At 45.9% G+C, this 19,783-nt stretch overlaps 1 protein-coding gene across 4 annotated transcripts; it reads left to right on the forward strand.

Annotated features, from left to right (window-relative positions):
* The first annotated feature begins 286 nt into the window (after positions 1-286).
* On the forward strand, positions 287-18,761 carry LOC127024275 (derlin-2). 4 transcript variants are annotated; one of them, XM_050908737.1, is made up of 18 exons: positions 287-379; positions 966-1,031; positions 1,312-1,385; positions 1,835-1,928; positions 2,463-2,658; positions 3,224-3,314; positions 5,331-5,416; positions 10,036-10,196; positions 10,919-11,146; positions 11,942-12,112; positions 13,029-13,214; positions 13,934-14,045; positions 14,437-14,596; positions 15,027-15,115; positions 15,701-15,828; positions 16,396-16,599; positions 17,372-17,458; positions 18,211-18,761. In XM_050908737.1, the coding sequence occupies exons 1-18, from the start codon at positions 287-289 to the stop codon at positions 18,517-18,519; spliced, it is 2,535 nt and encodes an 844-aa protein (XP_050764694.1). In that variant the 3' UTR covers positions 18,520-18,761. The 4 variants fall into 4 exon arrangements, with proteins under 4 accessions (XP_050764694.1, XP_050764697.1, XP_050764698.1 ...); XM_050908739.1 differs by lacking the exons at positions 287-379; positions 966-1,031; positions 1,312-1,385; ... (2 more) ...; positions 3,224-3,314; positions 5,331-5,416 and adding an exon at positions 7,984-8,059; XM_050908740.1 differs by lacking the exons at positions 10,036-10,196; positions 10,919-11,146; positions 11,942-12,112; ... (6 more) ...; positions 17,372-17,458; positions 18,211-18,761 and having other exon boundaries at positions 287-376; positions 5,331-6,720.
* The last annotated feature ends 1,022 nt before the right edge of the window (positions 18,762-19,783 follow it).

The following is a 19,783-nucleotide window of genomic DNA, read 5'->3' on the forward strand; positions in this document are numbered from 1 at the left end:
TCCCGCCTCGCTCGAACTCCCTCAGGAGGGCAGCCCCGCCGGCAGCCAATCAGTGGCCGCGAGGGTAAACGCGCCGCCCAATCATCAAGCGCTCCAGCCCTCGGGGGCGGGGAAAACGAGGAGAGCAAGCGGCCGCGCTCGCTGCTCGGCCAATGAGAGCGCAGCGCGACCGCCCGGGCGCTGCCGGCGCCGATTGGCTCCGCCGGGGGTTGGCGGTGGGGGCGGGAGGCGGTGCGCGCAGGCGCAGACGCGTGGCGGAAGCGGAAGCGGCGCGGGAAGCGCTAAGATGGCGTACCAGACCTTCCGGCAGGAGTACCTGCAGGTGCCGCCCGTTACGCGGGCCTACACCACGGCCTGCGTCCTCACCACCGCCGCCGTGGTGAGTGGGGCCGCCCCGTCCCCGCCGGCCCTGCTCCCTCCGGCCCGCGCCTCCGCACACCCTCCTGAGGGCCCGGCCCGTGGGTGGGGGCGGTGGGGCCGGTTCCGCGGGGCCCCGGGCGGCCGCCCGCAGCCTAACAGAGCCGGCGGGGCGCGGGGGAGAGGAAGGCTGCGCGGAAGGTGCCTGGGAGGGGGGGCGAGGCTCGTTGGAGCCGTGCCGGCGGGCTGGGGAGAGGAATGCGCTTGGGAACGGTGGAAGGGGTTACCTCAGACACCTCCCCCGCCCCGGGGCCGGGTCTCTTCCCCTCAGGGCCTTCTGAGTGGGGGGGGATCCCGTGAAAGCAGCGCTTCCAGGGCCCCCGCTGTCAGCCCGCCGTGAAACCTGGAAAGGTGCAAGGTGCCAATAAATAGTAACAACGTGAGGGGGGCTGCAGAGGTTTTCGAGGCTCGCTTTTGCTAGAAAGCTCACTGTGCTGACTGAGAACCTGTTGGGCTCTTTTTGGCGCAGAGGAAGGGGGTTACTTACTTGGGTGCGTATAGCTTTTTCTTGGTGTATTGATTTCATCAAATGTTCTTTTGTTTTTCAGCAATTAGAACTAATCACACCCTTTCAGCTGTATTTCAACCCTGAATTAATATTTAAACACTTTCAAGTAAGTGTTTTCTAAAGCATGGGAGGTTTTTAAGTAAACTGTTGAGTTTGCAAGTGCTTGTCCTCTCAAAATTGAGTGTTACAAATGACTGTGACTTTTCATATTGGAGTTATGTTTTAAAAAAGCTAATGAAGCTAGAGTGCCGATCACTGTATCTTAGCATAGGTCTTAGATTTGTTGACTGCGAAGGAGATTTCAGTTACATTGTTACTTATGTTTGTATTTAGACAATAAAAATAAGCTGTCATGTTTAAAGTCCTTGTATTTGTCTTATTTCCAGGTATGGAGGTTAGTCACAAACTACTTATTCTTTGGACCAGTTGGCTTTAATTTTTTATTTAACATGATCTTTTTGTATCCTTCTTCAAGTTTGTTTTCTTTCCTTGGAAAGCAGAGCTCCAGAGTACAGGCACGTTGCTATACGTGCATATAGGCAAAGGTTCGGTTCTGCTCCACCGTGAAGTTCCTGGGAGTTTAGCAATGCTGACTTCACTGATGTCATGAATGGACATCAATGGGATTTCCTTCATAAGTTGTCCAGAATTTTGCCATTTATTTTTGTGGTATTAAGACTTTGTTGTACAAGCCTGATCCTTCAGGTTGGTTCTGACATACAGGAGAGAATTCCAAGTAACTTTTTTCTCGTGGGTCTGCCCTCTCTGCTGAGGCACCCAGAAAGAGCCAGTTGATGAAGTAAATTGGTACAAGACTTACATCTAAGCTCACGTATAATTGAATCCTTTTCTGCTTGGATCTTTCTTTAAACTTATTTGCAATCAAATTTTCCTGACCTGTGACTTCAGATATCGTTACTGCCGAATGCTCGAAGAAGGCTCTTTTCGAGGTCGGACGGCAGATTTTGTATTTATGTTCCTTTTTGGAGGACTTTTAATGACTGTATCCTTTTTTTGTTCCAAACTGCTTTACTAAAGCTAAAGATATGTGAATGAAAACTGAAACCATGATGTTACTTTTATCTTAATTCTTAGATGATTATATATTTTGTTTGCAGTATGAGGAATAACAGTATTTGTTAAAGTAGTTTTGAATGCTTTGTGACTGTTGCTGTTAAATACTGCCTGGTCTTTCAGGCTTTTTACTGCTTGACAGTATTGTGGAAATGAGATTATCAGATAAAAGGGGACTGCTCAGGTGTGTAATCATGCTCAGGTTGTCTAAGAGAAATGCTGCTGCTTCAGTGACTTAATGCTAAATTATACTTTAAAGAGATTATTCATGCTGCAGGTACCCTGAATCCTGCTATAGGTGTTGAATTTGACCGACAGTAGGTTTGATTTACTTGAACCTGGGAAAGTAGAGTTAGCAGTTGTATGGAAAACATAGGATTACAGGTTAAGCTGTGAGATTCTGCTCATGCTTGACCTCACAACAACTACTTGGTGAACTATTTTCTTTAACTACACATCACAGCTTTTTGGCCTCTTTGTGAACTTGGTTTTCTTGGGTCAGGCATTCACAATAATGCTCGTGTATGTATGGAGCCGCAGGAATCCCTATGTCCGTATGAACTTTTTTGGTCTTCTTATCTTTCAAGCCCCATTTCTACCCTGGGTGTTGATGGGCTTTTCACTGCTTTTGGGGAACTCCATCATTGTGGATCTCCTGGGTAAGCAATTGCAAGAATCACAAGGATCTGTTCCTGCTAATGTTTTACATGAGACACAAAATGTGGAAAAACCCAAGGGCTAAATGCCTTTTACTTAGTATTAATTCATCTAGTGTATTTATACCAGGCTTTTCTGGTTTCTAAACATTGTAGCAGATTTTGTGCTGTAACGAGGATGGAAAGAGCTTCTGATGCTTTGGCTTTTTATTGCTTCGAATCAGCCCAGGTACATAATCTGATTGTGGGCATCAGACCATTGAAATAAAATAGTTTATATTACTATTTTTATCAACTCTAATAAAGCCATAACATCAGTATGTTTAATAGTGACAAGCAGTTTTCCTTGTATTGATGTCTTGTAGCGTAAGTTAAGCTTTTCATCTGATGTCAGTGTGCTTCATTTTTTTTTGTATTTTTGTATCTCTTATCGTCTTTTCTGTGAACAAATTAATGTCTGTTTTATTGGGGTTTTTTTTTTTTTTTCCTGAAAACTCTAGTGAATCATTTGAAAGTTGTAAAGGAGAAGTATTGAAAAATCACCATTTGACTTTTCTTTATATACTAGGCATTGCTGTTGGACATATATATTTTTTCTTAGAGGATGTCTTTCCCAATCAGCCCGGTGGTGGAAGGCTTCTGAGAACACCATCTGTCCTGTAAGTTTTGGTGTCTGATTTGGAACAGATGTAGAAAAAGTGCTTGTATGGAAAACTGTTTATAATTCAGTCACATCGACTTCTGGTAAATTAGGCAGCTTGAGACAGAGTTGTGGTGTGTCTGTACTTGCTCTTTTATTTAACTCATGTGTTGCCAAACAGGGGAGGAGGATCTTACAGGCGTGTAAGTGGGAACTAACTTCTTCAGAAGAAGGGCTAAAGGGTTTTTGTAACCTTTGATTTCTTTGGTAACACTTGTTAGTCTTTGCTAACTGAATTTTGCCTGTTGGTGGCACCAAAGATGCATGTCTCTTAAGAGTTCTGCTGTGTACGAACAGAATGACTGAGGTATTAAATATAATATATCTAATATTTTTTTCTTCTGTAAATCATCCTCATTTCACAATTTGGGCAAAAAACTTCAGTGTTTATAGTATTGAGTGGTGCTACGCCTGCTCGGTTCCCTCTTGCGTAGAGGGCTGTAATCATCTGTAATGCTGTACAGCAGCCTGGGTGAGAGCAGCTTGCCTAAACGATAGGGCAGTTGAGACATTGAAAGCTGAGCCCTGTGAGACTCTTAGAATTGTCTAGAGCTGAACTGATTCTCTCTTTTTTTTTTTTTGTGGGTTTTTTGTTTGTTTGAACTGGCCTCCAGAAGCCTGGGTAATTAAAATGACATATTCAGACCCACGCTTAGTTTAACTGATGGGTCATACCGGTTTGATTGAACAAGTACACTTACATTGATAGTTTATTTCTGTTCAATATAGGCTTTGTCTTCAGCAAGTAATTTTACGAGGTGATGGCTGCAGGAATGGCTGTCCCAGGACAGCTGTGCTAGTTGCTTTTGTAGGCCTACACTAGTCTAACTTGGCCTTAGCAGCTGAAGGCTGTTTCTGGTGAGGGCTACCTTCATATAAATGCAACTCTAGACAAATTGAGTGTCCAACTACACATGTGCAATAAGGGTATATTTGAGACTTCCCGTTTTCACAGAGGGTATATGCACCCAGCTGTGTGCAGGAGGAATCTTAAGGCTGTTGGAGCAAGGCGTGCTGTCTCAGTAACTCTTTTCCTCTGGAAAAAGTGTCAGCCTGTCTTCAGGCTACCATTTAAATCCTTTTACGTGTCTGTGTTCAGAAGGCTGCGTATGATTCTTGTCTGGGTCTAGAATTGTGGATTTTTTTTCCCAGATGCTTTAATTTTCTTTGATGTGTTAGCTGTAATCCTGTAATACCCCTGGTATTTTCTTTTTTCCTGTTCTGAAAACTTCTCTGAAATGGCCTGTCACTCTGAGTGGAGAGAAATAATCCCTTTAGCTATTCTAAGAACTGTCTTGTTAAACACACTTTACTTTTAAGATGTATTGGATATAATGATTGCTTGTATGCAGCCTGTGATTTTTTTGTTTGTTTGTTTCAAAGAATGTACTACGTTTTTATTTCTGGATCAACAAATCTACAGAGAAAGAACCTCTAAAACTAGTTTTGAGAGTGGCAAAATAACCTATGAGATTAAGCATGATTTTTGTAATAAGTTGGAAACTCCAAGTCTCTAATGTTGTCTCAAATGCAGACTCCTCTGTGGTTTTCAAGTCTGCCTGTCAATGCCTGCATCCTGCCTGTGAGATTGAGATAATACTGCCTGTATTTGACTCTTGCTTTGTCCCCTTCTCAACATGTGAAGAGCCCTTCAATATCCCATTCGTGTTTTGCTCCCTTATCCTGTCCTGGGAGAACATGCTAGCTGTATGAAATTCTGCCTCACACTGGAGGTGGAATTGTAACTTTCAGCTGAATCTCGTCAGTCTCGGTTGATTTAGGCACATAATTCTAGACCTTCTTCCAGATGGCTTCTAATTGGAGAGCAAGTGTGACTTGGGTATAAATCACCAGTGCTTTGGCAGGCTGTTTCTGAGGAAGAATGCTGTTATATGTGCAGAATTTGAGCGGTCTTGGTCTTACTGTGAAACACGTATTCTAAAGGAAAAAAAAAAAAATCTCTTCTGTTTTCCAGGAAAGCAATATTTGATACACCAGAAGATGATCCTAATTACAATCCCTTGCCAGAAGAACGACCGGGAGGATTTGCATGGGGAGAAGGTCAGCGCCTTGGAGGCTAATAAGTGTCTGTGCCAAAACCCAGCGACAACTGGGAGAGACTGACCTGAGTGAAGTTCCATACCGGGGACTCTCTTGTTCCCCATCACCGAAAGGACACTTTTTGACAGCTCTATGGTTTCGAATACAAGCACTTTATGAAACGGCAGTCTAATCCAAGACGCTTCCAGGCTACCAGTGTCTTTCCCAGTCAGGGAATTTATTGTGCTGGTAATGAAAATACTAATCCAGTGGAGCCAAAAACCTAAAACTGGAAACCATTTCCTGTCAACTTCAGTTAACAAGACCACGAGTACTTGTTTAAAGTGATTTCTAAAGCATTTTTTCAAGTTATTTGATACAGGAAACTATATGGGAAACTTTACAGGGGACAAAACCAACTTTTTAGGTTTTAACTCATTTTTTTATTCTTGGATAAAACAGCTACAAGATGGTTGAAAGTGTAAGTCCCTATTTCAATGGCAAAAGGTTTTTTAATCTGAGATGCTATTGTCTCCAGTCTTGTTTGAATTGTAAGAAGTACAGCATGCAGCATAATGCAGGTTTTTCACTTTGCCAGTTGGGTTTCTGGAATGTGCCTCTGTGTGAATACGCTTGCAGGCTGAGACTACACCTTGATGGCTTTTCCCTCGAAGACTGTGTGTTCAGATGACCAGGTTTGAGTCTGACTGGTGTATTTAAAGAGGTAGTTCTGCAAAATGCACCCCCACACATGCACACTTCTAGCAGTTATTAAATGACTTGGATAACTAGGGAAGAAAACTTGTCTGGAGTCAGAACTGCTCAAATATCTCAGACGATGAGTTGAATAAAATGTCTTGTGGATCCTTTTTTGTTAATCCTTTGTATAATCCTATAGTCTTGAGGCAGCTGGTGAAAAAGCAGATGTTGGAAAAAGCAAGTCCCTGAAGAGCCAGCATTAATGCAAGTTTTTCCCCGCCAGTGTCTCTCAGAACTGCTAGGAAACAGGATTGTCCGCTCGTTAAATTCGTGGTCTGTGTATGAAGTTTGTTGTGGGAGGACTGAGTGTCCAACACAGGTCAGTGACGCTGAGTGGGATTTAGCTTGACGTTATGTTGATTATCAATATCTATCTGAGGAGCCACATAAAGAATTCAGAGCCCAGTTTGGCTCGTCATGTTCAGTCACTCCTAAGACACTATGGATGGTACGGGGTAGTTCTTATTAATTATATCATAATAGATAAAACCAGATATTGTTGAAACTGCATCTTTCTCCCAAATTTAGGAGGATAGGCTCACCCTTGAGACCCATGTAATCATCTTGTTTAGTCTCAGATTTTGCTGTTCTTAAACTGGCTACAGGTTTTATAACTTGTTTGTAGTCTAGGAGATGAATGCGTTGGGATCTCATGGGGATGTGCTTTGTGCACAAGCAGTGTATTAGATTCTGATAAACAAAATAGGTGAGTCCATTTGTATCTGCATTTTATCTGTTAAAGGTTATAAAAGCTTAAGGGAGATTTCCGCCCCCCCCCCCCAAAACAGACTTTAAATCTTACTCCCTAGGAGTACTAAAAATGTTTTGGGCAATGTTGCTGCAGGGTAGCTTTTGAGACAGGCGATTGATCAGTGTTTAAGAGCCTCTTAGTAGTTTGCCGGTGGGATGTTAGGGAGTGGGGATGAAGCTAAAAGACAGCCCTATGGCTGGGATAAAACCTTCTGTGAATCCAAAGCCCCACTGTGAAGTGGGCAAGGTGGTGTGCCCCTTCCTGAGGATAACCTGTTCTAAGTCGTCTATTGATAAGACAGCTTGTCCATCCTTGCTCTTCCAAAGCTGCTTTGCTCACACACTTCCACTCTGGTGGAGTACTTAAGATCGTACTCTTCTCTGTACAGAGTGATGCCATAGTATCTGTGTCTGGGAAGAATTTTGAAGCGTTGCTTACTTGTACCCCAGGACAAAATTGGCTATTACTGACAGATTACTACCGAACCTGGTCTTTAATTGCCCTTGAAACCGTTTTCGAGCAGCCTGTCCCGCAAAGAAGCATGTTTAAATACCGAAGTCCTCTTTGGAGAGGGTATCATCAGCCGTGTGTGATGTCAGAGGTGATTTGTGCTGTGAAGTTATAAATTGGAATGACACAAGTTGGGAACCTGCCTCTCTGAGATATTATCTGCTCGTCGGCTCTCTGCCCTCCTTAGCTGATGGTTAGATTCTGTGGACTTCCCTGCTAGGAGAGCGGGTTTCGCCGAGGTCCCCTTGCCCCCGGGGGCACACGAAGGGGTTAGCGATGCCTGTAAATGGCACCGGCACTACATCTCCCATAACGCCCCGCTCGGGGCGGTGAGTCACGTACGCGGGGCGGCGGCGTGATGACGCCACGGCGGCGCGCGAGGCGGTAGCCGTCGCCCGGGCGACACGGTAGCCTGAGGCGCGGCGGCGACGGCGACGGCGGGGCGATGCGGCCGAGCGGCGAGGCGCCCCCGGCCAAGCGGCTCAAGGCGGCGCTCCCCGCCCGCCCCGCCATGCTGCCCGGCTCCCCCGCGCCGCGCCGGCACCCGTCGCCCGTCGACTCGGAGCGCCGCGGCCTGCCCATCTTCCAGGCGCGGGGGCCGCTGCTGAGCCAGCTCCGCGGCCTCGACAGCGCCGTCCTCATCGGTGAGTGCGGGAGCCGGGCGGCCCCGGCGGGGGCAGCGGGTTTCCTCAGCGCCACAGCCCGGCCGGGCGCCTCCGGGGCCTCGGGAGCAGAGCTCCCCCTCAGCGCCGCCCCGGGCCTCTCAGCGGGCGGCACCGCGGCCTCCCGGGGAGCGTTGCTGCCCGCTGAAGCGGGGCTCAGCGGGGGCGAGGTGATCGTCGGTGTCCCGAGAAGGGCGGCGGGTGTCCCCAGCGCGGGGTCTGGGCTGGTCCTGCCGGGCGTCGGGGAATGGCGCGGCCTGTGAGAAGTTGCGCAGGAATGGTTTGGGTGTAAAGCTGAAATTTGGTAAATTAGCAATACTTTTATTCTTGAGTTCTGACTGGTTAAGGCAGCTGGTGACTTAATTTTTATGGAGAAGGCAAAATATTTCCCTCGCCTTTCTGTTTCGCCATTCGCCTGGAGTTCGGTCAGCTTAAAGGCAAATGGCAAACCCCCGCTCTTTGGGAAAAAGTGTCTCCTCAGCTACGTTTTCGGGGGCATTCACTAATTTTATAATGCTTTCTTTGAGTCCAAACTAATAAGCTTTTTGTCTGACTTTCAGGAGCTGAAGACATGCGACTTCCCACCTGGAAGTCTAAAGACTCAGCATTTATTAGAATTAAATGAAAAATGCTTTGTATTTCACTCCTACAAGTGAACTCTTTAAAAAAAAAAAGTCGTGGTAACTGATAGACGTGACTCTGTTTATCTCCTTTCCTCTGAGATTGTCATTATTGCTTGCTAAATGTACACTATAATATGCCACTTACAATTTTGCAGCTGTAGAGCGCACTAAGAAGCTCATTCCTGCTTTTTCCAGTCTGCAGCTGCAGTGCTTACAATTTGGCTTTCTGATTCTTCTCTGCTCGGTGGCCATCCTGAATTTCTCATGCTTCTTATTCCTTCTCTCGTCAGTTCTCACCTCACTCCCCCAGTGTGCTCTGTGCTGTTACTGTCTTGCAAGGATTGAGAGTACAGGGCTCTGTTTTTCAGAGCCTCGCGCTCTTTCGCGTAGAACAGTTCTTTTAACAGGCCAGTAGAAAGCTGAAGGGGATCTGATTTGAGTTGCAGATGTGTTTTAAGCTGAAATAAAATGTGCAGGAAAATGACAGTGATGTTGAAAACATTCTCTGCTCTTCCGTGCACGTTGCGCTTCAAGATGGTTTCACTTGCAGTGCCTCTAAGCACTATGATTTGTGCCACGTTATGCTGTGCCCAGTAAGTTACACTTTTTGTTGCCGATGCTGTGCTAAGTATTGATGGTAGCTGTCTGTATGCTTTTGCTGATTGCCATCTTTGGTAAAGGGGTCTACACGGAGTTTGTGTTGGAAATGTACCTGGGGGGAAACGGGATAGTGTTTGTTATGTTGTGGGCTAGTGCTGTATGGATGGAGAAGACATTCACCTGAGCTTGAAGGGACTACCTCTGATTTCAGGAAGGCGCAGAGAAAGACTTGCTGGCTTGTTGGTGCCCTGAGTGCTCCTCTAAGAGAGCCTCAAACCTTAACTCGCTACTTGCTGTTCTGACAAAAGCTTTGCTTTAATTTACTTGCAGCTTTACTTTCAAACTTCCTAGTGCATAGTGTGAATATATGCATAAAACCAAATCAGGGTCTGTTCCTTCCTCTGCATGATTATCTTCTTATGTTGGCTGTGTTACACAACAAACTTCGCATCTGGACAGACTGGAATATGTTTCTAAACCAGAGCGTGGCTGGAGAGAACCTGGGTGAAAGGAGTTGTGTAGAGGAGTGGTCTAGCAACTAGAGCAAGGCATTGGTTTCTGTCTCTGGCCTGCCACAGCTTTGTGGTGTGACTTTGGGCAAGCTGTCGAACCTCTTCCTGTCTTTAGCCTCCCCATCCTGAAACATGGTTAAAAGTTAACATAAAAAAATGAGTTGGGACCTTTCATTTGAAGATGCTATAAAAGGGAAAAAACTATTCCTTTGATGTTCCTTAGGAGAAACTGGCTCAGGGAAGACCACTCAGCTCCCTCAGTACCTCTATGAAGCAGGAATTGGCCGCCAAGGCATCATTGCTGTGACCCAGCCTCGCAGAGTAGCAGCTATAACCTTAGCTGCCAGAGTCTCGGATGAGAAGAAGTCAGAGCTGGGGAAACTGGTAGGTTGCTTTACAGAGTCTTTAGAGAGTTGGTTTAGTACTGCAGTGTCAATGGGGCCGTATCTGGGCTTAATGGGTAAGATAAAAAACAGCCACAGGGGTAATAGGTAGTCTTCATTTAATAATATGCCTGAATGGAAAAAAATGGCTGTTTACCTGCTTCTGTGGCTGGAGTGGGGGCATGTTTAACTCTGTCTCTGTGGTATTTTACTTCTTGATTATCATCTGTGTTCTTCCGTTTGAAAAAATACTGGTTAATGAATAAAGCAAAAAATATTGTGCTGTCTTCCATTGCTCACTGTATCAAAAGTCACTGTCAAGGAGAGCAGAGTGCTGAATCTGTGCAGATCTGTGAATCTGTGGGAGAAAAGTAGAGGAGAAAGACTTCCCCTACATAACATCTTTGGAGAAAGTATGGAGTTGTTTCTAGCAGGGGAGGAAGGAATGGAAACTTGGAGCATTTGTGATGAACTTCTAGTTGGGAAAAAGCCAATTGGGATACAGTGTTGAGAGCATCCTTTGGGTAGATTATTAGATTTGCAAGATTAACTGCTCACAGACTGCAAATACGCTGTTATGCTTTCCAGAGCCTCCTTGGAGTTCTAGTTGGCTCTGTCTGATGCATTGACCAGAGTGCTTTGTAGTCCTTCCTTGTGGTACGATGGCAATGAGAAATGGAAGTAACTTTGTGCTTGTACTTTCTGTAATGATCGCTTCCGTAGGTTGGCTATACTGTACGCTTCGACGATCTTACATCTGCTGAAACTAGAATCAAGTTTTTAACAGATGGAATGCTGCTTCGCGAAGCTATTGGGGACCCTATGCTGCGGAAGTACAGCGTTGTCATCCTGGATGAAGCCCATGAGAGGACGATCCATACTGATATACTCTTTGGAGTGGTGAAAGCTGCACAAAAGAAACGAAAGGAACTGGGCAAACTGCCACTAAAAGTATGTGTATCTAGGATGGCAACGAAGGGCAGGGATGGGGCTTGGACTCTGAGTGCTATGAGTATCTCCTGGGGTTTTCCAAAGTGTTTGACGTTTCAGCCTTGACTATTTTTCTGTTCCTAAAAAGTCCCTTTAAATCTGAATAGTTAAGGGTGGCCAGCTTATGATGCGTGGGCCTGATATGACACATCTGAACAAGGTATCTGGTCACCTCCATGTTGCCTTTTTTCCTAAGAGCCCCGTGGGTGTGAGCTATAGACTAGACGCGTTGTTGGGGGAGGTTTTGGTACTGCTGCTGAGAGCACCCTGGATACAGGAGCGCTCTGTCTGATATGACAGCTGTATGACATGCTCACGCTGGGGAAGGAGATTGCACATGTGTGTTGGGTGGACATGCAATGATTTTATGTGAGTGCATGACAAAGTGTGTGAAAGCGTGTTGGTTTTGATGGGGAAGGCACGTAGGGGACTGGTAGGGTCCTAGCACAGTCTCGTTCAGCAGACCATTCTACAGCCTGGCTTTGTGGGTACTCCGCTCTCTTTATTAAATGTCAGAAAAGAATTTTAACACATCTTTGCTCATTTTATCATACCAATACATTATGCTTGTGTGATACCAAAGCTGATGGCTTTAACAAGGAATGATCACTCTTTTCTGTCCCAAACTCTGTGTGCTTCTTGCTGTTCTGAGCGTATATCTCAGTCTTAGGAAGCTGACTTTTGGCTAGTCCTGACCGGTAAGTGTCCTGCTGGATCAAAACTGCAGTGCTAACCCATCTTATGCTCATATTGAAGGTGGTCATCATGTCAGCTACGATGGATGTTGACCAGTTCTCCCAGTACTTCAATGGAGCTCCTGTTCTCTATTTAGAAGGCAGGCAGCATCCCATTCAGATCTTTTACACCAAACAGCCTCAGAGTGATTACCTCCAAGCAGCACTGGTGTCAGTCTTCCAAATCCACCAGGTATGGTGGTCTCGTCAGGTTTGTGCCTCTCTGGGGCCATGGATTGTTGATCGAGGGGGCTCATGGGTTGCTGTGGCAGAAGAGATGGCTTGAGCTTGCTGCTGCCGAATCAGAGATGTCCCTGAGGTGCTCACTGCATCCTCCGGGAAAAGTGGATAGTTGGGGAGCATGCTGGGTTAGTGAATTGGATTGGCTCAAGGGAGGGATTGACAAATGCCAGTGTTATTCCAAAAGTGAAAGAAAGATTGGAAGTGGTCAGCTGTGAAGAGCCTTGGGTTGTGGAGGGAAATCCAGGCATAAGCTAACAGTAGCGTGAAGATGATTCTAATTTACTGTCAAAGTGTAACTGCAGAGCAAGTAGAACTCTATTAACATGACAGCTTATAGGCATTTTGTGACTAAATGTTTGAATGCAAAACTGCTGGATGGTTATGTCATTTAATTAAACTGCATTTAATGCTTTGAAGATGCTGCTGCTGTTAGGATTTTGGGACTTGTACATCGAGGCTGGAGTTGAAAGGAGACTGCTAAGCAAAGTTCTCTGATGTCAATTCATAACCTAATACCCAAATGTTCCTCTGACCTGAATTCTCTGTTTACTGGCTTGTACCCGGGTGCTTGCTGGCGCTCTCATTTGCACGTCCTGGACAGTTATTTAATGAAATAGACAGGTGACTTTAAGCAATTCCTTCATCCTGTTAAGACTCAGTCCTGCAAAATGCGGTTTACTCTTCACCTCTGGTGAATCCATTGGGAACTTCAGGCTGTTGCATGCCTTGCACCACATGTGTGTCTTTTCTTTCTTCCTTACCTGCTTTGCTGACGTGCTGTCAGGACATCATTTCATTACAATCTCAGTTCTCCCTCCCTATCCAAACCATCTTAACTTCTCACTTGCTTTTTCCTCTGGCTCCAGGAAGCACCCTCTTCTCAGGACATCCTGGTGTTTCTGACTGGTCAGGAAGAAATTGAAGCAATGACCAAAACCTGTCGAGACATTGCCAAGCATCTCCCTGATGGCTGCCCACAGATGATGGTGATGCCTCTTTATGCTTCTCTGCCCTACTTTCAACAACAACGCGTCTTTCAGGCTGCCCCCAAGGTGAGGCAATGTGATGGGTAAACAGGATGAGTTTGTTTGCTTGCATGAGTGTTTGGAAGACGCGTGGAATTTAAGGGGTTAAAGCTGTCTGTACCGATGGTAATAGTCTCCACCGTCCACTGACTTTGGGCTGAATGGTTCCAGTGTGATATAAGACGATGCAACTGTGATGCTATGAACAGATGTATGTGATAAGTCATCTGGGATCATAAAAAGAAGGAAGAATTAGGGGGAGTGAAAAGGGCAGAGGAATTGAAATTTGCCCCATTTCGTAGGAATTTTGTGTCCATATCACAAAAAAGCTACAGCAGTTAATGGGCCAAATACTAAGAAAGCTAAAAACCTGGGTATATTTGGCAGGGCCGTAAGAAAAGGAATTTGTGCTGCCTCAGGCCTTTTTGTACCTATTCAGCAGATAAATAAGAATTCAGATCTTGTACTTGTGCCAGAAATGAAACCAAAATGGTTTAAAGACATATTGATAACAGCTGTCCTGGGTGGTGTATTTTGTTGCGAGTGTAAGCACATGTTTTAGAAACTGATGAGGAACCAGAGATTATCTTAATATACAAGAGCTGGCATAGCAAGCATGGCATGTGGTCACAACGTGCTGCAATGGTATGTAGGCTTGGCCCATGCTGGCCGAAAGTAGCAGCGTTTCTTTGTTGCAGCTAATCTAAGGTGGCTTTTGACTGACTTTAGTTTGCTCTTCGTTCCAGGGCTGTCGCAAAGTGATCCTGTCCACCAACATCGCAGAAACCTCCCTCACCATTGCGGGAATAAAATACGTCGTGGACGCAGGCATGGTCAAAGCAAAGAAGTACAGCCCCGGTGAGGAATTCTAAGGAACGATGCAGAGATTGTTTTCGGTTTTGTAGAAGTTATTTGAGGCAATGAGCCCCGCTGAAAGCTGATTTAAAACACCCTCTGCACTGTCTAAGTTAACATCCCAGGTTTTAGGTGTGGGGTTTGGTGTTGGTTTTTGGTTGTTTTTTTGGGTTTTTGACTACCAGCCATGTGGGGGTAAAAATCTGTCAAATATGAATCTTCTCTTCACGGACACAGTGCGAGATAGTTAGCTTTGCTTCAGGGTGCTAAACCAAGTAAAGTCTGAGCAGTATTTGGATGGCAGACCCTGGGATTTTTTATTGTTAATCCTACATGTTTTTCAAAGCTGTGCATTACGCAGACATTGACTGAAGTGATGCTTTTCCATACGTAGAAATTGGTCTGGAAGTGTTGGCGGTCCAGCGGGTGTCAAAGGCCCAGGCTTGGCAACGCACAGGGAGAGCAGGGCGAGAGGACAGTGGGATCTGTTACCGGCTCTACACAGAGGATGAGTTTGAGAAGTTTGACAGAATGACAATACCTGAGATACAGAGGTGAGGACAGAACCCTGATACCATCGTGCTTCTTGCCACGCCTCTTTTATGTACTGTTACAGATGGAGCTGTGTAAAGAACTGAAGAGCAAAACTGGATCTAGGATCGACTGGTTGACTTTTAAGAAAAATGAACTGTGGAGACTAAACAGAAAAACAGGAAGCATTTGCTCGGGGTGGACACTTGGGCTCTGAGTCTCCAAACACACATGGGCAATATTTCTCCTGACTTTCCTCCAAATCTTGGACTCGCCTCTTACCTTTTCTGGTTTAGGAAGTAAGGCTTCACCAGCCAGCATTGGACTAGTCTCTATCAAGTTGCAGCACAGATCTGAGGACTGTATCTCAGCTTGCAGACAAATAAAAGAAAAGAAAAAAAGAATTAAAAAAAAAAAAGAGAACAATCTCAGTTGTTTTTTCTGCCTATGCAGGTGTAACCTGGCCAGCGTGATGCTTCAGCTCCTGGCCCTGAGAATTCCCGATGTGCTCACCTTTGACTTTATGTCCAAACCATCTCCTGGTAAGTGGTTACAAAGGTAGCCTTGGGAAAAAATGACAAGCGAGTCACTGAGGAATTGCTTAAAAATAATGTCTTCAGGCCAGCCAGAGAAGATGGGGTATGGAAGGTCAGGGCTGTGAAAGAGGAGCAGTCTCTCTCTGCTGCATCTTATCCTGGTAGTCCAGAAGTCTCGGATTCATTGACTGCTCCTTGCTTGTGCTCAGTCTCATCAGAGCTGCCATGGTTATGGCAGAGAGCTGGAGAGTCCAGCTTCCAAACAGAGCAGGGAGCAGTTTTGAGTCATAAAGCACATGAAGGTGTGCCTTGACTGCCAAGGAAGGCCGTAGAGAATCTCACACAGCCTCTGCTCAAAGCTAGAGATGACAGCTTTAGTTTTGCCTCTGTTTTTGCTGCTTAAATTGGAAAAGGTGATTGTTCTACAGGATAGAGGGGGATAAACCACAGTTGGGGCACTAATTTCTCTAAACAGAAAGTACTTGACCCTCTGGCCAGGGGAAAGAGGTAGTGATGGTACCAGCTGATCCTTCACGTCCCTGCCAGTGCCAGCCAGGAGGCCTCACAGCCTGAACATCCTTGTTTTGACAGACGCTATTCAAGCAGCGATTGAGCAGCTGGACGTGCTGGGAGCTGTGGAACGAAAGGAAGATCAGCTTGTCCTAACTCCCCTGGGAAGGAAGATGGCAGCGTTTCCACTGGAACCAAAGTTCTCTAAAGTAAAAACTACAGAAAAAATTAGCTAATTTTTATCTCATGTACTCTTCCCAGTACCATTGGCATTTCTCTTTCAAACTCCTTAAACAAGGTCTGGAATTTGGGGCGACTGCAGCTGTACTAGTATATTTGCTGTACGTTAACGAAGCACAGCTTTACTTACAGCAGCTGTGCTGGTTTGCCTGTCATTTGTTGTTTAATTCGGGGAGATTTTTTGAAAGATAATTTCTTTCCTCTGGCACCTCTGCAGCTGAAACAAGGCTAATTTCCTTGCAATTTCTGGGATTGCTGGTAGCACTGTAGCAGTTTGGTGAAGTGTCTGATGCTGTAGTTGATTTTAGTCGCCACGTTGGTACTGTATGTGAAGTGGCCGGTCTCAGGAGGGAGCATGACAGTTGCTGTTAAAGGTGCTCGGTGGGCCCATAGCAGGATTTGCAGTTATCTCTAGGCCCAAATGTTTATGAAATTGTCCTAAACAATGCCTGGTAAAGTTCCTGGGCTGCCAGTGAGCAGACAAGTCTGAAGTGGATTTGGTCGACCAAAAATCACTTTTGTTCTGTGATTTGCAGACCATCCTCCTGTCCCGCAAGTTCCACTGTACAGAAGAGATCCTGACCATCGTGTCGCTGTTATCAGTGGACAGTGTCCTCTACAATCCTCCTGCCCGGCGGGATGAAGTGCAATCTGTCAGGAAGAAATTCATCTCCAGTGAGGGGGATCATCTTACCCTGCTCAACGTGTACAGGGCCTTCAAAAATGTCAGTGGCAACAAGGTAGGATGCTCTGAGGATGCCAGTGCTGTCTGGGCTCATGGTGGTGAGGAGCTTTTTTGGCATACAGCAGTGACATCTGCATCCTTCACAGTTGATGCAATATGCATCCTTTGAAAGCAATGGGAAGAGAGGACTTACTCATCCTTTACAATTGGGTAATTGGAGAAAGCTGTTCAAGTGCTGAAGGTTCCTCCAGAAAGCTGTAACAAAACTGGTTATCAAAGATTCATGAGGCCAATTCTGTAATCAGCACCAGGTCTCTTCCTTCTCTGGTTCCAGCTGGAAACAGGAGGGAGTGGGAGAGTGTTGAGACTTGCTGATAAATAACTAGACATGCTCTTTGGCAGGATTCATTGCAAAAACACTGAGCATATTTACAAGCAGATTTTGATTTATCCTATCCTATAAACTCCTCAGTTTGATTTGTAGATCTGTAGACTCGTGTACCCCATTCCTTGCAGCATCTGTCATTCTTATGTGATTTGTTTTCACCACCTGTGGGATAGCAAGTGCTGTTTCGCAGCACTCCGCGGCCTTGCAGAGCAATTCTGAGTGGGAAGAGAACAACAACGTGCTGTTTCTTAGCGCTGGGGGAGGGAGTGTAGACAGAGGGGAGTAATCGGGGTAGAAATATGACAAGGAAATGGGTTAGCACCTTTCCTCTGAGAAAGATTGTGTGTTTGGAGGATTCTGCTTTTCATGGTATCCAAAGACTGTCATGCTTCTTGGGTGAAGAAACGGCCCTGTCTAACTCCTGGTGTCTCTGCTGCAGGAATGGTGCAAAGAGAACTTTGTCAACAGCAGGAACATGATGCTTGTGTCAGACGTCAGAGCTCAGCTCAGGGACATTTGTTTAAAGGTAACTTGTTGCCATACTGCATTTCTCTCTTCCACCTGTTTGTATTTTTCTGTTTGTCCCGAAACTGATTTTGCTGTGCACCAAGTCCAAGGAGTGAGAAAATGTGGTTTTGTTTTCAGTCTCCCATGAATAGTCAGGTAAAATTCCTGACTCTGCAGCTGCATCCCAAAACCTCAGAGCTGCAGGGCTCAGTGGGCCAAGGAGAGGTGAAGAGAGAAGGGGAGCTCTGGGAAGGCTTCTCGGCCAGAGGACAGTTTTTCCTAAGGGATTTCCTAGCTCCAGTGTAGATGTGACTGTGCTATGTGCGCCACTGAGTGACATCAGCCTCAGCAGCTTCTTCACGGAGTCAGGCATTCAATTTAACAGCAGCTTTCACATCAGCGCTGTTCCTGCCAGTCACAGAGCGTCAGGCGCAGCATGGGAGCTGCTGCTGAATTGCTGGCAGTCTGTATGTGACGTGGGAGCCACCGTTTGGCACCCCTGTCCCACTGCAAATGCTGGTTGGCCTGAAACTCACTCCCAGAGGGAGAGTCTCGATCCATTTTGCGGCTCATCCTTTGTTTGCTATTAGTCTGGATTAGCCTAACATCTACCTGAGCTGGATTTCTAGCAGTCCTTTTGTATTTCCCACACTAGCAGGATTTCTGACACAATATTGCCTGATCTCGGAAGCCCGCTAAAATGGGGCTGTGTTTCCCCACGAGGGTGCACGTACACGCTTGCTTACTCTTGTGTCTCTCGCTGCTGAACAGCTATCGATGCCAATCGAGTCCTCCCGCTCGGATACTGGAAACATCCGCCGCTGCCTGGCTCACAGCCTCTTCATGAACGCCGCGGAGCTGCAGCCGGACGGCACCTACAGGACCGTGGACTCTCACCAGCTGGTGGCCATCCACCCCTCCTCCGTGCTCTTCCACTGCAAGCCAGCCTGCGTGGTTTACAACGGGCTGCTTCACACCAACAAGTGCTACATGCGGGACCTGTGCGTGGTGGATGCGGACTGGCTGTACGATGCAGCGCCTGACTATTTCCGCAGGAAGCTCCGCACGGCCAAGAACTGACCTGTGGGTCTGGGACCAGCAGGGCCAGGGTTTTTAGGCTCACCCTAAAAGGCTATTTTTTTGTTTTGTAATGAATGTTTGGGAGCGGTAGAGCTTTGCCTTGCAAATCAGGTAAAAACCTTAGGGGGAAGCGGCTTCTCCATGAGAGCGAGACCTCACAAGTCTCCGTGGCTTAGAACAATCATCCTTTCTAACAGTTAATCTGTAAAAGGGGAACGTAGTATGTACTCTGCGCGCGTGTGTATGTGTGTGTGATAAATCTATACTGGGGGGGGGGGGGAAGGGGAGCTGGTATCAGATTCCAGTTTTTAACACTTAACTGAAGTTTAACAGGCTTGTATATGAGGAAATGAAATCCTAAGAGCTCTTCAGAGCAGACTTGGTATTTTTGATGATTGTGCTTGTATCCTTAGCACGTTTTATTGGGGAAAAAAGGAGAAAAAAGTTTTAAATGTCTACATACGGAGAAAAAAATGCCTTTTTTTACTGTTTCTAGAAGGGAGGTGCTACTGTCTTTTACCTCATCAAACGTCTTTCTGCCTGCTTGTCATGTTCACCATCTTATTTGGGACTGTACAAAGGCCAGTTATGGGAATGCCTGCTTGGACAAGGTCTTCACTGCTTGTGTCTAGGCCTCGGGGGCTGGCAGCGGTTTCTTGGAGAGGTTGTCCAGCTGCCTGCGTGTTGGGCATCATCTTTGTTCACCCGTTTGCTGTTAGGGCACGTTGTTCCTCAGCAAATACTTCTGGCTTTTCTGACTCTTGTCCGTGCACTTCTAGCTTTGGAGTTGGCACATCATCCGCAACAGCTAATCGGGCCAACTTGAGGAAGGCTCGGCAAAATGAGAATGAAAATGTGGTTTAGAGATTGGACTTCCTTTAAAGGTCCTTGATTCATCAAATGTTTGCGTCTTCTGCTCTAACACCAGTGCTTCTTCCCCCTTCTGCCTCCCCCAGCCCTGTCCCAGTTATACTTTGGTTTACCATTAGAAGTTTGGAGCTTGACATTGACGAGCCACGGATCTACCATTAGTAGCTATTACTTGTTTTTTCTTCCATATTCCCTTGGCATCTACCTATCTCTTTTTTTTCCTGTTGGAGAAAAGTGGCAGTACCAAACTTAATTCCAGTATTTAAAAAGGCGATTAAGAAACTAGCGCCACTCCAAAGCGAAAACTTGTTCTTTAATGTGAAGGAAAGTGGATTTATTCCATTGTCACTGTGTGTTGATGGGGGGAAAAATATAAGTTGTTTTAAAATGATAT

Source organism: Gymnogyps californianus, chromosome 20, assembly GCF_018139145.2.
Source record: "Gymnogyps californianus isolate 813 chromosome 20, ASM1813914v2, whole genome shotgun sequence".
Lineage (NCBI taxonomy): Eukaryota > Metazoa > Chordata > Aves > Accipitriformes > Cathartidae > Gymnogyps > Gymnogyps californianus.

Coding starts and splice junctions, on each gene's coding strand:
- LOC127024275 (XM_050908737.1), top strand. CDS start 287: ATGGCGTACCAGACCTTCCGGCAGGAGTACCTGCAGGTGCCGCCCGTT. Junction 14,597..15,026: donor ACAATACCTGAGATACAGAG/GTGAGGACAGAA, acceptor CTGCCTATGCAG/GTGTAACCTGGCCAGCGTGA. Junction 15,829..16,395: donor TGGAACCAAAGTTCTCTAAA/GTAAAAACTACA, acceptor TGTGATTTGCAG/ACCATCCTCCTGTCCCGCAA.